We start from the raw sequence: 18,951 nt of genomic DNA, 5'->3' as shown, positions 1-18,951 counted from the left end.
GGGTAGGGACCATCTCTATATGTTGCCAACTTCTACTTCCCAAGCGCTTAGTGATGGCGGCGGTTGTTCTGGATGGCCACCAAGTCGCCGGGCGACTAAAGAATTAGTCAGACAGCATGTGACTGCCGAAAGTTTTAATAAAGTTTTATTGGTAAGACTGAAGACCGAATAGGGGGTAACGCACCCGGCGGGCTCATTTCCTTAAGGGAAAAGGCCCCGAGTGCCCGATACAATGGCCTTATATACTGCTGTTGCTGATCATAGTGATTGGTAGATTTGAAAACAGTGGGGACTGGATTGGTGCAGATTTGGTCCAGATTTGGTGCAGAGCTGGGCGGGGTCTATCTCCTAATTTGGTTTGGTTCCCGGACCCAGCCAGTGGGCTGTAGGGTCTAAGGCCCATACCAGATATGGCAACAGAACCGCATACATTCAAACAATATCTGCAACCTTTCCATGGTGCATGGGGGGGGGGGCCCCCATCATTCCCCCCTCAGAGACATACGGCCCTTATTCCTAAGGGGTTTCTGAGGGTCGATGGTCCGTCTTCTGGAACGGCTTCATGCTGACAATGGGCGATGAACTCATAATGAGATGCGTTCGGGGTCGGATGGGTGTACCGCAAACCGGCTGTGAGCCCGACGGCGGGATGGCGGTGTTGTCACGGTTGGGGTGATTTCTCATAGAGCTTGTAAGACGGGGGCAGCGTCCCCCTCCGGTTCCTCAGTTGGCTTCTCTACCGTGGGTTGGTGCTCCTCCCTGCAGAGCCGGAGGCTGAGGTCGCTGATGTGGTCACAGGTGTATTGTGAGGGAGTGTCCTCCTGGGGAGAATCAGAAAAATCTGGGACAAGAGGTGTCCTCGGTTTTGGTGCGGGCTGCCTTTCGAGCAGCTGAGTCCGCAAAACGATTTCCCATGATTATTTCTGTATTCCCCTTTTGGTGTCCCCGACAGTGAATTACAGCCACTTCCCGGGGTTCCCAAACTGCTGCGAGTAGCTGGAGGATTTCCTCTGAATGTTTGGTAGGGGTGCCTCGGGCAGTAAGGAGACCTCACTCTTTCCAAATAGTCCCATGAACATGTAAGACATGGAAGCCATATTTGGAGTCAGTAAATATGTTAAGACTCATCTCCTTTCCCAATTCCATAGCTCGAGATAGGGCTACTTCTGCTTTCTGCACAGAGGTTCTTGGAGGGAGGGGCCATGCCTCGATGACCTCGTGGAGGCTCACTACCACGAACCCTGCATATCGGACTCTTTGGTCCATGTAACTAGACCCATAACCTCAGGGGTGTCTAGAAGAAGGGCCTGGTATTGCAGCAAGCAGCCTCCCGTGAGCCAACGCTCGCCCCTATTTCCTAGCACTGCTAGGACTCGATGTGGAGTATAGACGGTAAGGGTTTAGACCAAAGTCAGGTTTCTTCTCTCTTGTACAGCTACGGCAGTGGCTGCTACCGCATGGAGACATGCTGGCCAACCAAAGGTGACACTATCCAACCGCTTGGAAAAATACGCTACCGCCTGAAAGTCTGACCCCAAGGATTGACCTAGAACCGCAGCACAGTGGTGTCGCTGCTCGTCTACATATAAGGCCAAAGGTTTGGCTAGGTCAGGCCAAACAGTTCCTGCTGGTATAAACATGGTAGGGGGGGCAGTTTGGCGACAAGACTTTGAGATGCCGTCAATCCCCACCACCCTTACTCCAGATGGATGGGTAGGACTGCGAAAACTGGGAAGGACAGAATAGGTGGCCCCCGTATCGATAAGAAAATTTATAATCTTACCGGACACTTCCACGCTCACCCTGGGTTCGGCCTTGGAGATGGTTCCTGCGGGGGCCCGGCCATTCCCTGGGCCCTGTCAGTCCCTGCTCTCAGACGCGCCAGCAGCCGGGAACTGGCCAGCCTCGGAGTCGGCGCTCGCCTCCAGTAGTGGGCAGTTCCACTTCCAGTGCCCGTGTCTCTGGCAGAGGGGGCACGGTCCAGGTGGCTGGTGGCTGTGACCAGGCCTCCGCTCCTGGTGGCACTCCCGAGCCCAATGGCCAGACTGGTGGCACACAAAACAGGGCTTCCCGGACCCTGGGCCGCGGACAAGCGTCGTGGCCACGTCGGGCGACCTTCCCAGGGTGAGACGGACCCTTCAGGGCCGCCACAAGTAACTGGGCCGGCTCTCTGCCCTTCACTTTGGCCCTGCGGTCCCTGTCATCCCGGGCTGCCTGGTCACGGTTGTTAAGAACTCTAAAGGCAGCCTCTATCAACTGATTCGTGGGGGTTTGTGGCCCCAACTGCTCCTTCTACAATTTTCGGCGGATATCTTCAGCTGATTGATTACTAAAATGCATATTCAGAATGACACTTCCCTCTACCAAGTCGGGATCAAGCTGGGTGTACGTTCGAATGGCCTCCGCCAGTCTGAGTCTAAACATAGCGGGGTTCTCAGCAGAGTCCTGGGTCACAGCTCGTACCCGATCACAGTTAACTTGCTTCCTAATTCCTTTCTCCATGCCCGCCAGTAGGCATGTAATCATATGATCCCGGCGCTGTCTATCAGTACTGTCTCCCTGATAATTCCAATCTGGTTTGGAGCGAGGGACAGCTATCGCTCCCAGTGGGTGCCTCCCATGACCGTTCACGGCAGCTTCATCCCCCGGCCTTTCAGCATAATCCCAAACTACTCTCTTTTCCTCTACGGTCAGGCAGGAGGCAAGCAACAGATTAAGATCTTCCCATGACAGGTTGTACTGCAAAGTCAGGCTCCGGAATTCGTCCCGAAAGCGTGCGGGGTCCGCAGAATATTGTCCCAATTTCCGTTTTGCCATTTCCAATTTGCTCAGAGAGAAGGGAGCCTGTACCTGCACTATCTTTCCCCTCTCCCCTGCAACCTCCCTCAAAGGGAGTATCCTTTCCCCTCCTTCCGGAGGGGCGTAGCGTATGCTTCCCCGGGTGCTGGAAGGGCTTAGGGCCCAGGAGGAGGTGGACTGGTATGGAGGAGGACGTAACAAAGGGTTGGGCCCTGCAGTGGTGGTGTTTCCCATCCCTTTAGGGGGCTGAGGGGGGGCCAAAGGTACCTGAGATTCCCAGCCAGAGGGAGGGGGAAAGCCATCCTCCCGGGGCCCCCTTCAGAGGAGAGGATCATCCATTATATCTGAGGAATCGGACCTTAGGGCTGGACCCCCTGGAGGGGCCCAGGAAAAAAACGCATGCGGCAGTTTTTTCCTTTAGGGCTTTGGGACAAAGCCATAAAAGCTTGGACATATGGGATTTCTGACCATTTCTCTAACCGCCTGCAATATAAGTCCAGTTGGAGAATAGTATTATAACTTATGGACCCATATTCAGGCCAGGCCTCCTGATCCTCTAATTTATACTGGGGCCATTTTGTGGTGCACAAGAAAATCAGTTGCTGGCATTTTAAATCGGCCAAACCAAATTTGTCCTTATTCTTGGTGTTCAGCAGGCAACCCAGTGGGGAGTCTAGACTGTGAGCCCACTGTTGGGTAGGGACTGTCTCTATATGTTGCCAACTTGTACTTCCCAAGCGCTTAGTACGGTGCTCTGCACATAGTAAGCGCTCAATAAATACGATTGATTGATTGAGTCGCCTGGAATTGAGGAACCTTGTCCCATAACGGGTGAAAAACGTTCATCTTTTGGGGTGCTGGAAAAAATTTGTCCCATAATGGGTGGAAAACGTTCCTTTTTTGAGGTTCTGTGTCTATTTCGGGTTACGACCGACCCGGTCGGCCTTTCTTCCCCCCTAGTGAACTTGGGGACTAGAGGGTGCCTCTGTGAGAGCAGACAAGACCAATTCCGGTTCTGTGTCTGTTTCGGGCTATGTCCGAGCGCCGCGTGGCGTCCCACTGGCGCTGGAATACCCAGACCGTCTCCTGATGAGAGGTCCTTTTCCCGGACCGACCAAGTGCTTAGTACAGTGCTCTGCACATAGTAAGTGCTCAATAAATATGATTGATGATGACCGCCTCCTGACAAGAGGTCCTTTTCCTGGACCACCTCCTGACGAGAGGTCCTTTTCCTGGACCACCTCCTGACAAGAGGTCCTTTTCCCGGACCGCCTCCTGACGAGAGGTCTTTTTCCCGGACCGACCCGGTCGGTCCTTCCTTCCCCCCTAGTGTACCCGGGAACTAGAGGGTTCCTCCGCGAGAACAGACAAGAACAATTAAAAAAAAAGAACTCACCACTCCGATGGCTTCAGGCTTTACTGTGGTCAGCCAAGACGGCGGCAGTCATATCTACTGGATCTCCCCGTACGGGCCACCAAAATGATGGCGGCGGTTGTTCCGGATGGCCACCAAGTCATCGGGCGACTAAAGAATTAGTCAGACAGCTTGTGACTGCCGAAAGTTTTAATAAAGTTTTATTGGTAAGGCCGAAGACCGAATAGGGGGTAACGCACCCGGCGGGCTCATTTCCTTAAGGGAAAAGGCCCCGAGTACCCGATACAATGGGCTTATATACCACTGTTGCGGATCACAGTGATTGGTAGATTTGAAAACAGTAGGGACTAGATTGGTGCAGATTTGGTCCAGATTTGGTGCAGAGCTGGGCAGAGTCTATCTCCTAATTTGGTTTGGTTCCCGGACCCAGCCAGTGGGCTGCAAGGTCTAAGGCCCATACCAGATATAGCAACAGAACCGCGTACATTCAAACAATACCTGCAACCTTTCCATGGTGCATGGGGGCGGGGGGGGGGGGGAGGGGGGGCATCATTAGTACAGTGCTTTGCACACAGTAAGCGCTCAATAAATACAATTGAATGAATAGAGCTCATCTGGAAAACTGAGTATGTGGTCAAGTGGATAGAGCACGGGCCTGGGAGATCTGTCACTTGTCTGCTCTGTGACCTTGGGTAAGTCACTTCACTTCTCTGTGCCTCAGTTACCTCATCTATAAAATGGGGATTAAGACTGTTAGCCCCACGGACTGTGTCCAACCTGATTAGTATAGGGTCTGGCACATAGATAGTGCTTAACAAATGCCATTAAAAAGAGAAAATGAATGAAATTAATGTCTGTCTTCTCCTTTAGACTGTAAGTGTCTTTTGGGCAGGGAATAGGCCTACCAACTCTGTTGTATTATATTCTCCCAAGTGCTTAGTACAGTGTTCTGCAGTAAATGCCTCAAAATACCATTGACTGATTGATTAAATGATCCCCCTAGCCACACTGTCATGAGCCTTTGTGCATCTGTACTGGCTGAATCAATATAGCACTCCCTTTTTTTTGTCTTTAGTTTGCAAATGCTTAGAAAACAGAGTGACAAAGGAGTTTGTCATAGTGTTAGATTCAGTATCTTTGCAAATAGCCACTTACTTGGGATGGATGTAGTAGTAGTAGTAGTAATAGTAGTAGTAATTGTAATATTTATTGAGAGTGCTTGGTGCAAAGCACTGTACTCTGTTTGGGAAAGTTCATCAAAAGAACAAGGCCTATTCCTTGTCCACAATGAGTTCACATTATAATGGGGAAGACAAACATAATAATACCTAAAAAATAATCAGAGTAATTAACTGTACAATTGATTATATTCCAGTGCTGACAAAGCATACATAAATACTTATTTATGGATTTGGATATGGATGTGGGGTTAGTTGGAGAAGATATTGGAAGAAGTGCAGTTTCTAGAGGCTTTGAATGTGCAGGGAGCTTTGGTCTGTCAGATTAAGAGGAAGGAGGGAGTTTCAGGCCAGAGAACTGCTTGAGTAAGGAAATGGAGGGGGGAGAGTAGAGAGCTAGGGACAGTTAGATTAGGAGGAATGGGAGCTGGGGAGTAGCTGGGGAAGAGAGCTGATATGTAAGAGGGGGAAGTGTTGGTGGAGAGCCTTCTAGCTAATAATTATGGTACTTGCTAAGCACTTATGTGCCAAGCACTGTTCTAAGCACCGGGGTAGATACAAGTTAGTCAGGTTGGACACAGTCCCTATCCCACATGGGGTTCACACTCTTCATTCCCCTTTTACAGATGAGGTAACTGAGGCCCGGAGAAGTTAAGTGACTTGCCCAAGGTCACACAGAAGACATGTGGCAGAACCAGGATTATTCATTCATTCATATTTATTGAGTGCTTACCGTGTGCAGAGCACTGCACTAAGCGCTTGGGAAGTACAATACAACAATAAATACATTCCCAACCCAAAGCGAGCTGACGGTCTAATCTACAATTCTAGAGTAGAACCCATGTCCTTCTGATTCCCAGGCCCATGGTCTCTCTACTAAGCCACACTGCTTCTTGACGGTCAGGCTGCTTCTCAATGATTTCCAGCTGCTTCTAGCTGATTTCTGCAGTCTAGTAATCACTCTGCCGATTTCAATTTGCCACTTGTGAACCCGCTAGGAAGAAGGTGGTGGAGATAGTACACTTCTTCACCCTGTGTTGATTGCCCATGGGTAGATCATTCATTGTGAGGATTATCTGCCACAGATTTTAAGCTCTTGCTAGGCCTGTTACTGTGGCAGTGTCTTGTGTCCATTGGCCCAAGGCCTCCCTCTCTACCAGCCAACTTCCCTGGCATTGTCTGTGAACGGCCCAGGGTCAGTTGGCTCGTTGTGGGCAGGGAATGTGTCTGCTCTATTGTACTCTCCCAAGTGCTTAGTACAGTGCTATGTACACAGTAAGCGCTCAGTAAATATGACTGACTGCTGCCTAGAGAACCCCCTGGGAATGGGGAGACCTGGGTTCCAGCTCTGCTCCACAAGTAAGGAAGTGCTTGCGAGGGGGCTCTGTCAGCAGTGGTGAAAATTTTCAACTGAAGATCCACTTAAGGCATTCTGCCAGGTGAATAGGCCCAGCAGGAATCCTGAAAAATAGCAGGCTAATGTGGGCAGTGAAAATCACAGTAGCTCCCCTTGCCTGCTGGATCATAATGCATCGGCACTGTGTGCTGTGGTCGCTTTGGCCATCAGTAGATACTGCAAGGAAAATGCCTTCGCAAAGTGCTTGTACCCATGCCTGTCTACTCAATTGCTGTCCATCAGTTGTATTTATTGAGTGCCTATTATGTGCAGAGCACTGTACTAAGCGCTTGGGAGAGTACAAAATATAACAGTATAACAGATGCATTCCCTGCCCACAATGAGCTTACAGTCTAGAGACGAGCTTGTTGATCTCTGTGCCCCCAGCAGACAGGGACATGATTGGCAAGGGTGAAAGACTTCTAGTCCCAGTGCTATGGAAATCACTGCCACTACAATTAATTCCTGTTTTTAAAATGGTATTTACTAAGCCTTAGTATGTGCCAGGCATTGTCTAAGTAAGTGCTGGGGTAGATACTAGTTAATCAGGTTGGACAATGTCCCTGTCCCGCTCAAGGTTCACAGTCTCAACCCCCATTTTACAGATGAAATAACTGAGGTATTGAGAAGTTAAGGGTCTTGGCCACTGAGTAGACAAGTGGCTTAGCCAGGATTAGAATCCAGGTCCATCTGACTCAGGTCCGTGGTCTATCCACTTGGCCATACTACTTCTCTGTTCTAAAGCCCCACAACCCAAGGCTCTTTTGTCATGACAGGATTTTTCCAACTGCTGGCTCCCAAGGTCTTCCTGTGCTCTTTTTAATCTAGGACACTGCTTTCCTCCATTGGGTTGGGTCATCAGGAATTAACTGAACTTGTTTTTTCAAATCTTGTCCCTCTCACTACCAGCCCCTTTCCCACATCCTTCCCCGAGCCTGGAACTCCTTCCCTTTCCGTATATGGCAGATCACCACTCTCCCCATCTTCAAAGCCAAAAGCAAGAGAGGGACTTGTTTTCAAATCCAGGTTAAAGGACAGTTTCCAGCTTGATACTAGATTAATCAAAAACAGATTTTCCCTGTTAAATCCCGTATCACTTTGACTTTCACAGACAGTGAAGGCTTAGAATGAAGTTAGTGTTCCTCACCTCACCAGAGACACCCTGGGAGGGATGTGAGCCATTGCATGATGGTAGGAGCCCAAACAGCTGCTGAATGATGAGCTGAAATTGGGAAACCTAAAGTCAGGAGGACAGAGGAAAAGTTTTAAGGATACAATAAAACAAAGCTTCGGGCCATGTGGCAACCCAGCTGAGCCATTTCTGCATCAGCCATTTCTGAGCAATTACTGCATCAGCCTCCTCTCTGATCTCCCATCCTCCTGTCTCTCCCCACTTCAGTCACTCTGCTGCCCGGATTATCTTTGTACAGAAAAGCTCTGGGCATGTTACTCCCCTCCTCAAACATCTCCAGTGGTTGCCTGTCAACCTATGAATCAAGCAAAAACTCCTCACTCTTGGCTTCAAGGCTCTCCATACCCTCGCCCCCCTCCTACCTCACCTCCCTTCTCTCCTTCGACAGCCCACCAGCACCCTCCACTCCTCTGCCACTAACCTCCTCACTGTGCTTCGTTCTTGCCTGTCCCGCCGTCGACCCCGAGCCTATGTCTTTCCCCTGGCCTGGAATGCCCTCCCTCCACACATTCTCCAAGCTGGCTCTCTTTCTCCTTCAAAGCCCCACTGAGAGCTCACCTTCTCCAAGAGGCCTTCCCAGACTGAGCCCCCTTTTCCCTCTCCTCCTCCCCATCCCTCCTTTGCCCTACCTCCTTCCCCTCCCCACAGCACTTGTATATATGTACAGAGTTATTACCCTGTTTATTTTACTTGTACATATTTGCTATTCTATTTATTTTGTTAATGATGTGCATATAGCTTTAATTCTATTTGTTCTGACGATTTTGCCACCTGTCTACCTGTTTTGTTTTGTTGTCTGTCTCCCCCTTCTACATTGTGAGCCCGTTGTTGGGTAGGGACCGTCTCTACATGTTGCTGACTTGTACTTCCCAAGCGCTTAGTACAGTGCTCTGCACATAGTAAGTGCTCGATAAATCCGATTGAATGAATGAATGAATGAATTTCCCACGCTGCCATAAAGAAAGGAGTGACTCTTCTTGATTGTGAATCAAGGAGACAAAAGTGAAAACAGCGCCAGGCATTGCAGAGAACAAACAGGATGTTACAAGCAGCAACCTTTGTTTGTGCACAGTGCATTCAGGGCTGTGGGTCCCTCACTCTCCCTTCCATCTGCACAGTTACTCACAAGAGAACTTTACCGTGAGTGTCTTCTTTTTCAGGTTCGAAGGGCCACTGCAAATACATATCACTTTAATGGCTAGAATAATGCAAGCTAAGTGTAATGAGTGATAAGGGGAAAAGGACGTTTGTAAACAGGGTCCCATTACCAATCAGTCAGTCAGTGTTACTTTTTGAGTGCTTTCTGTGTTGCAGAGCAGTGTCCTAAGAGCTTAGGAGTAGAACAATGAACAGACATATTCACTGCCCATAAGCTTACAGTCTAGAGGGTAATAATGATGGTATTTTTTAAGTGTTTACCATGTGCCAAGTACTGTACTAGGTGCTGGAGTGATTACAAGCAAATCAAATTTCAAATTTGACACCGTCTCTGTCCCACGTAGGGCTCACAGTCTCAGTCCCACGTAGGGCTCACAGTCTCAGTCCTCATTGAGGTAACTTCTAGACTGTAAACCTGTCTTCCAGACTGTAAGCCTGTTGTGGACAGGGATTATCTCTATTGCTGAATTGTACTTTCCAAGCACTTAGTACACTGCTCTGCACAGCTCGGTAAATATGATTGGACTGAATGAATGAATGAGGCACAGAGAAATGAAGTGACTTGCCCAGGTCACACAGCAGACATGTGGCAGAGCCGGGATTCATTCAATCATATTTATTGAGCACTTACTGTGTGTATTAAGTGCTTGGGAGAGTAAATACAACAGTAGACAGACACATTCCCTGCCCGTGTGTGTTGGCAAACAGAGAGAAGCCAGGGTGTATTACAGTGACAAGCTGATGGTGAGAATCTATTAAGCGCCTCCCAGGATGCCCCTTGGGGGTAGGGAAAAGTGTTAAGTTTAAAGATTAGTTAGGAAATATGGGGTTTTCATTGGTGGTCTTTGCAATGAGGATTTTTTCCCAATTTCTTGGTGTTTCCTTTTCCATTTCTATAATGGGTAGCGGGGCAGAGAGGGGGAAAGCAGGATTTATTTATATTTGGTTATTTCAACTTTTTAATGTTCACTTTTATGGTCATTTTCTCCATAGAAAGACAGTTGCCACAGTGGCAAAGGACAAAGGGGGAAATCTGAGGAGAAAACTTAGCATGCAGATCTTTGAGACTCATCATTCTTGGGAGGAAAAAAAATTAGTTTTGAGGCAGTAAAGTCTAGTAGACTGAACCCAAGATTGTCTCCTATGCGTGTTTTCCTTGTTGGAGTGTTACGAAGGTGTACTGATTTAAATGATGCTATTCAAACAACGTGCCACTAATTATTGGCTTTGTCAGCAAAGTTCATTCATTCAATCGTATTTATTGAGCACTTACTGTGTGCACAGCTCTGTACTAAGCCCTTGGGAGAGTACAATACAACAATAGAAAGTTGTGTCTGCCATGGTTTTATTTTAAGGCACCAGTGGGGTCCCTGGAAGCAGCCTGGGAGTCAGGAGGTCATGGTTTGAATCCCAACTCCACCACTTGTGTGCTGTGTGACTGTGGGCTAGCCACTTCACTTCTCTGTGCCTGTTACCTCCTCTATAAAATGGGGATTGAGACTGTGAGCTCCAGTGTAGACAGGGATCGTGTCCAACCCGATTTGCTTATATCCACCCCAGCGCTTAGTAGTGTCTGGCACATAGTAAGCAGTTAACAACTACCACAGATTGTTATTATTATTGTTATTATTGCTTCTAGGAAAACAGCTGCAACCCTGAGATCAGTGCCCGGCAGCTGGGCTCTAACTCATAGGCTGGGGGACTCCCATGGGAAAACGGTGTGTTTGGATTGGAAAGGGAATGATGATGCTTGTTATGAGCAGGGAACATTTCTACCAACTCTGCTATATTGTCCTCTTCCAAGTGCTTAGTACAGTGCTGTGCATGCAGTAAGTGCTCAGTAGATGCTATTGATTAATAATAATAACAAATAATGTTATTAATCTTAATAATGCACTCGTGGTATTTACATGCTTCAAAAACGTTCAGACCATGTTTCCCCACTCCTCAAGAAACTCCAGCGGTTGCCCAACCACCACTGCATCACACAGAAGCTCTTCACCATTGGCTTTAAAGCACTTAATCACCTCACCCCCTCCTACCTCACTTCATTACTCTGATACTAAAATCCAGCCTGCACACTTCGTTCCTCTAATGCTAACCTTCTCACTATACCTCGATTTTGTCTTTCTCATCGCTGACCTCTCGCCCACATCCTATCTCTGGCCTGGAACACCCTCCCTCCTCATATCAGACTAATTCCTCTCCCCCACTTCAAAGCCTTATTGAAGGCACATCTCCTTGAAGAAGCCTTCCCTGACTAAGCCCTCCCCTCCTCCTCTCCCACTCCCTTCTGCGCCACTCTTACTTGCTCCTTCATTTATCCTCTCTCCCACTCCCACCGTATATATGTATATATCTGTAATTTATTTATTTATTTTTGTCTGTCTCACCCTCTAGACTGTGAGCTCTAATATGCCTGCTATTATATTGTACTTTCCCAAGCACTTAGTAGAGTGCTTTGCATACCGTAAGTGCTCAGTAAATGCGATTGAATGAATGAAAGTGCTTCCTAACAATCAATGAATCAATTGTATTTATTGAGCGCTTACTGTGTGCAGAGCATTGGTACTAAGCTCTTGGGAATGTACAAAATAGCAGTTGGTAGACACATTTCATGCCTACAATGAGCTTACTGTGTGCAAGCACTGTACTAGATCCTGTAGCATATACATTATAAGCAGATGGGACACGGTCCTTGTCTCATTGGGTAAATGCAATATCAGTAAATCGTACCCTAGATTGAACCCAGTCAGTGTCCCACATGGGGCTCACAGTCTAAGGGGGAAGGAGGTATTGAATATCCCATTTTCCAGATGAGGAAACTGAGGCATAAAGAAGTTAAGTAACCTGTCCAAGGTCACCTAGGAGGCAAATGTCAGAGCTGGGATTAGAGCCCAGGTCTCTTGATTTCCAGGCTTGTGCTTTTTCCAGTACATCACATGCTGCTTTCTCTGTAGTTTAGCACCATTTGTTTGCGATAAATGGACCTAAAAGCAGCCCTTTAGTCATTATCATCATCATCATCAATGGTATTTATTGAACATTTACTGTGTGGAGACCACTGTGCTGAGCACTTAGGAGAGTTCAATACAACAGAGTTGATAGATGCAATCCACAGTTCCCTTTCTAAATCCTTTGACCTTATTGCACTGTACTTTCTGAAGTGCTTAGGGGAAGCAGTAGGTAGACATGACCCTTGCTCACAAGGAGTGTACAGTTAAGAGGGGGAGAGAGACATTAAAATTAATTATAGGTAGGGGAAACAGGGTAGGGTAGGGATGATACATACCTATTCTATTTGTTGAAGTCTCCCAAATTCTTTATACAGCATTCTGCCCGCAGTAAACACTGTCTCCCATGTCCTGCCTCTGGCCTGGAACGCCCTCCTTCCTCATATCTGGACAGCTACTCTCCCTCCCCTTCAAAGCCTTATTCATTCATTCAGTCATATGTATTGAGCGCTTACTCTGTGCAGAGCACTGTACTTACTGAAGGCACAACTCCTCCAAGAGGCCTTCCCTGACTAAGCCCTCCTTTCCTCTCCTCCCACTTCTTTCTGATCACCCAGACATGTTCTTATTCATCCCCCCTCTTAAGCTCCACATCACTTAAGTTATATCTGAAATTTATTTATAGTAATGTCTGTCTTCTCCTCCAGACTGTAAGCTCATTGTAGGCAGGGAATGTTTTTGTTTATTGTTATATTGTACTCTCCCAAGTGCTTAGTACAGTGCTTTGCACACAGTAAGCAATCAATAAATGATTGAATGAATGAATAAATACGATTGATTGATCCAGCACACGCACTGTGTGGCCAGGTAATGAGGTAATGCCGCATACTGAGTTATCAATTAGATTTTGTCTGTTAATCACACTGTACTTACACTTTCTTAACTCTTGTTCCCCTCTGCCTTCAAGAATGCCCTCATTTCCCCTGTCCTAAAACAAACAAATCTCTGGATCCCACTGCACCATCCAACTGTCTCCTCAGCTTTCTGGCCTCCTACTCCCTTCTCAGTCCTCCCCTCTGATTTGCTCAGCTCCAGATACTGCCATATATGATATTAGTTAAACTTCCCTCAGGGTTGGGCACCACTGAGTGTTTCTCCTGGATTCTTCTCCTCCCTCCTAAATGTGGGGGGTAGGTGGACTCATCCCCACAGAGAGATCATCTGGTCCAGTGGCTTCAAATACCACATCTCTGAGGATGACGGCTTCCAAATGTGTCACTAACCCTGACCTTTCTCTGTCTTCTACTTCGTATTTCCTGTATGGTATTGTGTATGGATGTTTTACCACTAGCATCACAAGTTCAATATGCCCAAAACAACTCATCTTTCCTTCAAAATTCTCTTCTCCACCTAATTTTCCTGTCACAGTTGACAACACCTTCCTCCCTGTCTCTCAAGCCTCTTTGGCTTTATCCTTGCCTTCTCCCGCTCTTTCAACTCTCATTTGAAGTGTGCTGCCAAATCCTGTTGGTTCATTGATTCAGTTGTATATATTGAGCACTTACTGTGTTTGGAACACTGTACTAAGTGCATGGGAGAGTACAATAAAACAATAAGCAGACACATTCCCTGCCCACAGTGAGCTTACAGGCTAGAGGCTCTTGGTTCTTCCTCACATTGTCTCCAGGATCATCCCCACCCTATTCAAATGGCCACCCTGCTGATCCAGACACTTGCTATACCCTGGCTTAACTACCTTGCTGACATTCTTCCTTCCCTTCCTCTCTCCCTCTCCAATCTATGTCTTCACCCTGCTGTCCAGATGGTTATTCCAAATCACTTTTCTGCACTTCTTCCCATTCCTCATAAACCCCCAATATTTGCCCGTTCCTCTCCACCTCAGATTCCTGGCCATTGGCATTAAGGAACTTACTCAGCTCTTTCTTATCTACTTACTTCTACACTCTATTTCTCTCCAGCCAATCTATTCACCATCCCTCATCCTCCTTTGCGTACCTCCCTCCTGCTCAAAACTCCCTCTCTCTTCCTGTTTCCGCTCTGCAAACAGTAGCCCTCAATAAATACCATTGATTGATTGATCTGACAGTCCACTCCTGGTGGACCTACTGCTCTCCCCCTCTTCCAAGATCACTTGAAATCACATTTCTTCAAGGAGGCCTTTCTCAGTTGACTTCTCATCTCCCGTTATCTGCCTAACTTGCCACTTCAGTCTTTCATTGCCATCTAAACATTTGGGTGTGATCTTATGCTGTCAAGTCGTCTCTGACCCATGGCATTACCACAGACACATCTCTCCCAGAACACCCCACCTCCATCTGCAGTCGTCCTGGTAGTAGATCCATAGAGTTTTCTTGGTAAAAATCCAAAAGTGATTTACCATTGCCTCCCAACATTTGTGTATCCAGACACTAACCCTCACCCACCCCCGGTTGCACTTACATACATACATTTATACAATATTACCTCTTCTTAGCTGTAATTTCTTTTAGTGTCTGTGTCCCTCCCCCCCGCTAAAATGTAAGCTACATGAAGATAGTGAACATGTCTCCTAGTTAATAATAATGGTTGTATTTGTTAAGCATTTACTATTTGCCAAGCACTGTTCTAAGCACTGGGTAAGGGAATATGAGGTAATCAGGTTGTCCCACGTGGGGCTTGCAGTCTCGATCCCCATTTTACAGATGAGGTAACTGAGGCACAGAGAAGTTAAATGACTTGCCCAAAGTCACACAGCTGACAAGTGGCAGAGTCAGGATTAGAACCAATGACCTCTGACTCCCAAGCCCTTGGTCTTCCCACTGAGCCACGCTCCTAGTTCCTTTGTACTCTCTCAGTGCTTTGAACACAAGTTCAATAATTCCTATTGATTAATTGGCTGGGATGATCTTACTATTAGAGGTGGAAACTTAAGGGCAAACCATTTGTAAGGGGTTGTAGTATTTAAATCCCACAGGCCTGATGAATCTCTGGTAAAGGATGGTGCTCACAGTTTTGCCAGTAAATGGTCATTCCAGTATAGAAAACTTCATAACCAAGGAGAGAAACTGAAACTGCCTGGCTGTCTGGGTCCTGAGGTGATAAGCAAGGGAATCACTTTGGGAAGTAGGGCCTGATAATTATGCAAGAAAATTTAGTCTTCCACTTATAAAAGGAAAAAATTATTCTCTTAACTTGAGGTATGGAATCTTAGCTGTAGGAAAATCATCCTTCTTAGTCAAAGAAGACACTGCAATCGGTGAAATTCACATATGGCTGCATGTGTGCCTGAAGAGGTGCATGTTCTACCGGCATTTAAGGGTCCACTATGTGCCAGGCACTCTACTAAGTGCTGGGGTAGATGGAAAATAATCAAGTTGGATGCAGTCCCTGTTCCACTTAGGGCTCACAGTCTTAATTCCCATTTTTACAGATGAGGGAACTGAGACAGAGAAGTGACTTGCCTAAGGTTACATAGCAGGCAAATGCAGAGCCTGGATGAGAATTTAGGTCCTTCTGAGTCCCAGGCTTGTGCTTTTTCCGCTAGGCCACACGGCTTCCTTGTGGGCAGGGGATGTGGTCCGCTTGTATTGTACTCTCCCAAGAGGTTAGGTGGGACTCTTATTCCCAACACCCTGGACACATACAAAGACTCACCTTTGCTGTGTTGTCCTGCTTGTTATTTGCAGTGCCTGTCACTGTTTTTGCATTTGACTCTGATAGCTCACAGTCCTTAAGAAGTTTCTGTTTAAAAGAGCCACTCCAAATTGACTGCATTCCCTGTGCCGGTTTATCATTGGCAATTGATGTAGCTGCGGTGCAGCATTGTCTTGAGGCTTTGCTTCACAATATCCCTAAAAGTTTTCCTCTGTTGGCCTCTGTTTCCACTTTCCCAGCTTCAGCTCCACCTACAGTAGCTTGCTGGGCATCCTGCTATCATCCATTCTCCCCCATTGCCCATCCAGGCTTCTTAGAGCTAGTTATTGGCCTTCTTGTTTTATCCAACTTAAACAAGAGGAGAAAAGAGCTCTTATCCCATTGCTTAGAAGTTCTCTTTGGTGATTCACTCCTTTAAAAAACTACAAAGGTAAATACCCAAGTAGTAATTACATTTATTTGGCTGATAAACAGATTCTCTTGGGCTTTTCCCATCAACTGGGTGTAACAAATCCTGATGATGGCTAGATGAACTTTGGGGGATTTGACTTCCACAAAGCCCATTTCCCTGTACCCGTGAAAATAACAAAATCAGAAAAGGAAATTTTTTTTGGAAAACAGAAGGCTAGGGAAAAGTGACAGTTCCTGTCCAGTCCCATCTCTATAGTTTATCTCAAGCTGCAGAATCTTGACAGGAGACAAATCATGCTTTTTTTTTTTTTTGCTTAAATAGACACATCCATAATTTGATTAGCTTTGATTTGTTAGCTGGTGCCAGCCTCAAGTTAAATATCGTGATTAGTGAATTGTAAGCTGCATATGCCGTGATTAATTTGCCCATTTCTATTGCTCCCAGAAGCTCCTTGCGCCACGCCGTTGATTTGCAGCTTCGGAAGGCCGGTAGATCTCGAAAAGGACGACTACCAGAAGGTGGTGTGCAACAACGAGCACTGCCCCTATAGCAACTGGATGCACCTCCAGTGTTTTTACGAGTGGGAGAGCAGCATCCTCGTCCAGTTCAACTGCATCGGCCGAGCCCGGAGCTGGAACGAAAAGCAGTGCCGCCAAAACATGTGGACCAAGAAGGGCTACGACCTGGCCTTCCGCTTCTGCTCCTGCCGTTGCGGGCAGGGTCACCTGAAGAAAGACACGGACTGGTACCAAGTGAAGCGCATGCACGATGAGAAGAAGAAGAAGGCCGTGACGGAAAAAAGCATGGGCAGGGCCGGGGCGGAGGTGGCCGAGGAGGTGAAAAAGTGTAGGCCTCTCAACAAGCCACAGAAGGGTTTGAACCATGACCTTCAGCGGAGGCACTCGATGGACAGACAGAACTCCCAGGAGAAAGGCATCAATGCCAGCGGCTACGGAGTGCGATCCCCCTGCGGCTCCCCCGGCCAATCCCCTCCGACGGGCTACGCTATCCTCTCCCCTGCTCATTTCAGTGGCCCCCGCTCTTCCCGATACCTGGGGGAGTTTTTAAAGAATGCCATTCACCTCGAGCCTCACAAGAAAAACATTGCCGCTGGTGGCGGCATGTTCCGGAACGCCCACTTTGATTACGGGGCGGCTGGGTTACAGGCCCACAGGGCTGGACACTTTGACGCTCCAGTGCAGTTCCTGAGGAGGCTCGACCTGTCCGAGCTGCTCGCCCACATCCCCCGGCATAAACTGAACACTTTCCACGTCCGGATGGAAGACGATGCTCACGTGGGCCAGGGGGAGGATCTCCGCAAGTTCATCCTCGCCGCCCTTAGTGCCAGCCACAGGAACGTGGTAAACTGTGCCCTTTGTCACCGGACCCTCCCGGTGTTCGAACAGTTTCCCCTGGTGGATGGAACTCTTTTTCTGAGCCCATCGAGACACGATGAGATTGAATACGATGTTCCTTGTCACCTTCAAGGTACAGGTATCAGTCCCATCCCTTCCCCCCGGCCCCCAACCCCGCTAACTCTCCCTTTGTGTAAAACCCGTAAATTGTTTTTCGGGTCTGATTTTAGCTGTATCGAGTATGGTTCTGTATTTTCCTAGTCAGAAGCTTGATAAAATTTGAAGATTGACATTTGTTTCAGTTGGTGAAATATTTAAATCTTATAAAATTTTTATGTTCCGTTCGGTGGTCTTGGTCTTGGGGAAATTTTGTGGTTTGTTTCTCACCTAGGTTAAGGGGGCTTTCCCTCAGGGTTTCTTGACCATGTAGTTCCCCACCTGATTGGGAAAAAATTTTCAAAGAATCCATGGGTTATCCTGAAAGTTCAACTTGCCCAAGTAATCCTGGGAGTGATCCAGAAAGTGATACTCTATCAATCAATCAGTGGTATTTTTTGAGCACTTACTATGTGCATAATAATGTCGCTTAAAACAGTGCTCTGCACATAGTAAGTGCCTAACAAATGCCATCATTATTATTATTATTATTATTATTATTATTATTAAGCACTTGGGAGAGTACAGCACAGTGCAGTTAGAGGACACATTACCTGCTCATAACAAGCTTACAGTCTAGAGAACTGTATATATAAAAAAGAGAACTTTCTGCATTGGTGTGTGTCAGAGCTGGGGAGGAATTGGATCACATGTCTTAGCTTGTGGTCCTTGACAGTGGATGGAGGCTACTGTAAGGAACAGAGAGTAGGAAAATGGAAGAAAGAGTCAAGTGAAGATTGAAGGTTTGAAGAATCTCTCCATATCTTTGGACACAGACCAACAGACAGTTGTTCTTCCCATCCCTAAACTGGCTAAAGGGGCTGCTCAGAAGATGGGAGGAATGAATGCTGGGGTGGTGAGGGAGCTGTTGATTGAAGAAAATCTAGTTAGTTGTTTCTATGTTGGTTTGGATTAGAGTTTTAAGAAAAATGAAAGATAGGATCCTTCATTTCTCTGACTTATGAGAGTCCATGAGTTGGGATAATTTCCCCTATTCTTGTAAAAATGTCATGTTTTTGATTGATTTTCATGTTGTTGATTGATTTGCCTGTTTCTATAGCAGGGACATTTATTCATTGTCAGTCTAGAACCTTGGGTTCACCGACACTGTCCTCTCCTGATTTTCCTCCTATCTCTCTCACTGCTCCTCAGTCTTTTTCGCAAGCTTCTCCTCTGCCTCTCACCTTCTAACTGTGGGAGTCTCTCAGTGCTCAGTTCTAGGTCCCTTTCTATCCTTCATCTACACCCATTCCCTTGGAGAATTCATTCTCTCTTGTGGCTTCAGCTACATCTCTACGAGAGTGATCCCCAAATCTACCTCT

At 47.1% G+C, this 18,951-nt stretch overlaps 1 protein-coding gene across 1 annotated transcript in view; it reads left to right on the top strand.

Annotated features, from left to right (window-relative positions):
- Positions 1–18,951, top strand: part of HECA (hdc homolog, cell cycle regulator) — a 64,633-nt gene that overhangs the window by 26,952 nt on the left and 18,730 nt on the right. Inside the window, exon 3 of the mRNA XM_038762402.1 lies at positions 16,563–17,606. Within this exon, the coding sequence (XP_038618330.1) occupies positions 16,563–17,606 (1,044 nt within the window). The remainder of the gene's footprint in view (positions 1–16,562; positions 17,607–18,951) is intronic.

This window comes from Tachyglossus aculeatus, chromosome 2 (assembly GCF_015852505.1).
Source record: "Tachyglossus aculeatus isolate mTacAcu1 chromosome 2, mTacAcu1.pri, whole genome shotgun sequence".
NCBI lineage: Eukaryota > Metazoa > Chordata > Mammalia > Monotremata > Tachyglossidae > Tachyglossus > Tachyglossus aculeatus.
Note: the sequence above shows the minus strand (reverse complement) of the source record. Positions and strands in the feature narration are given on the sequence as shown.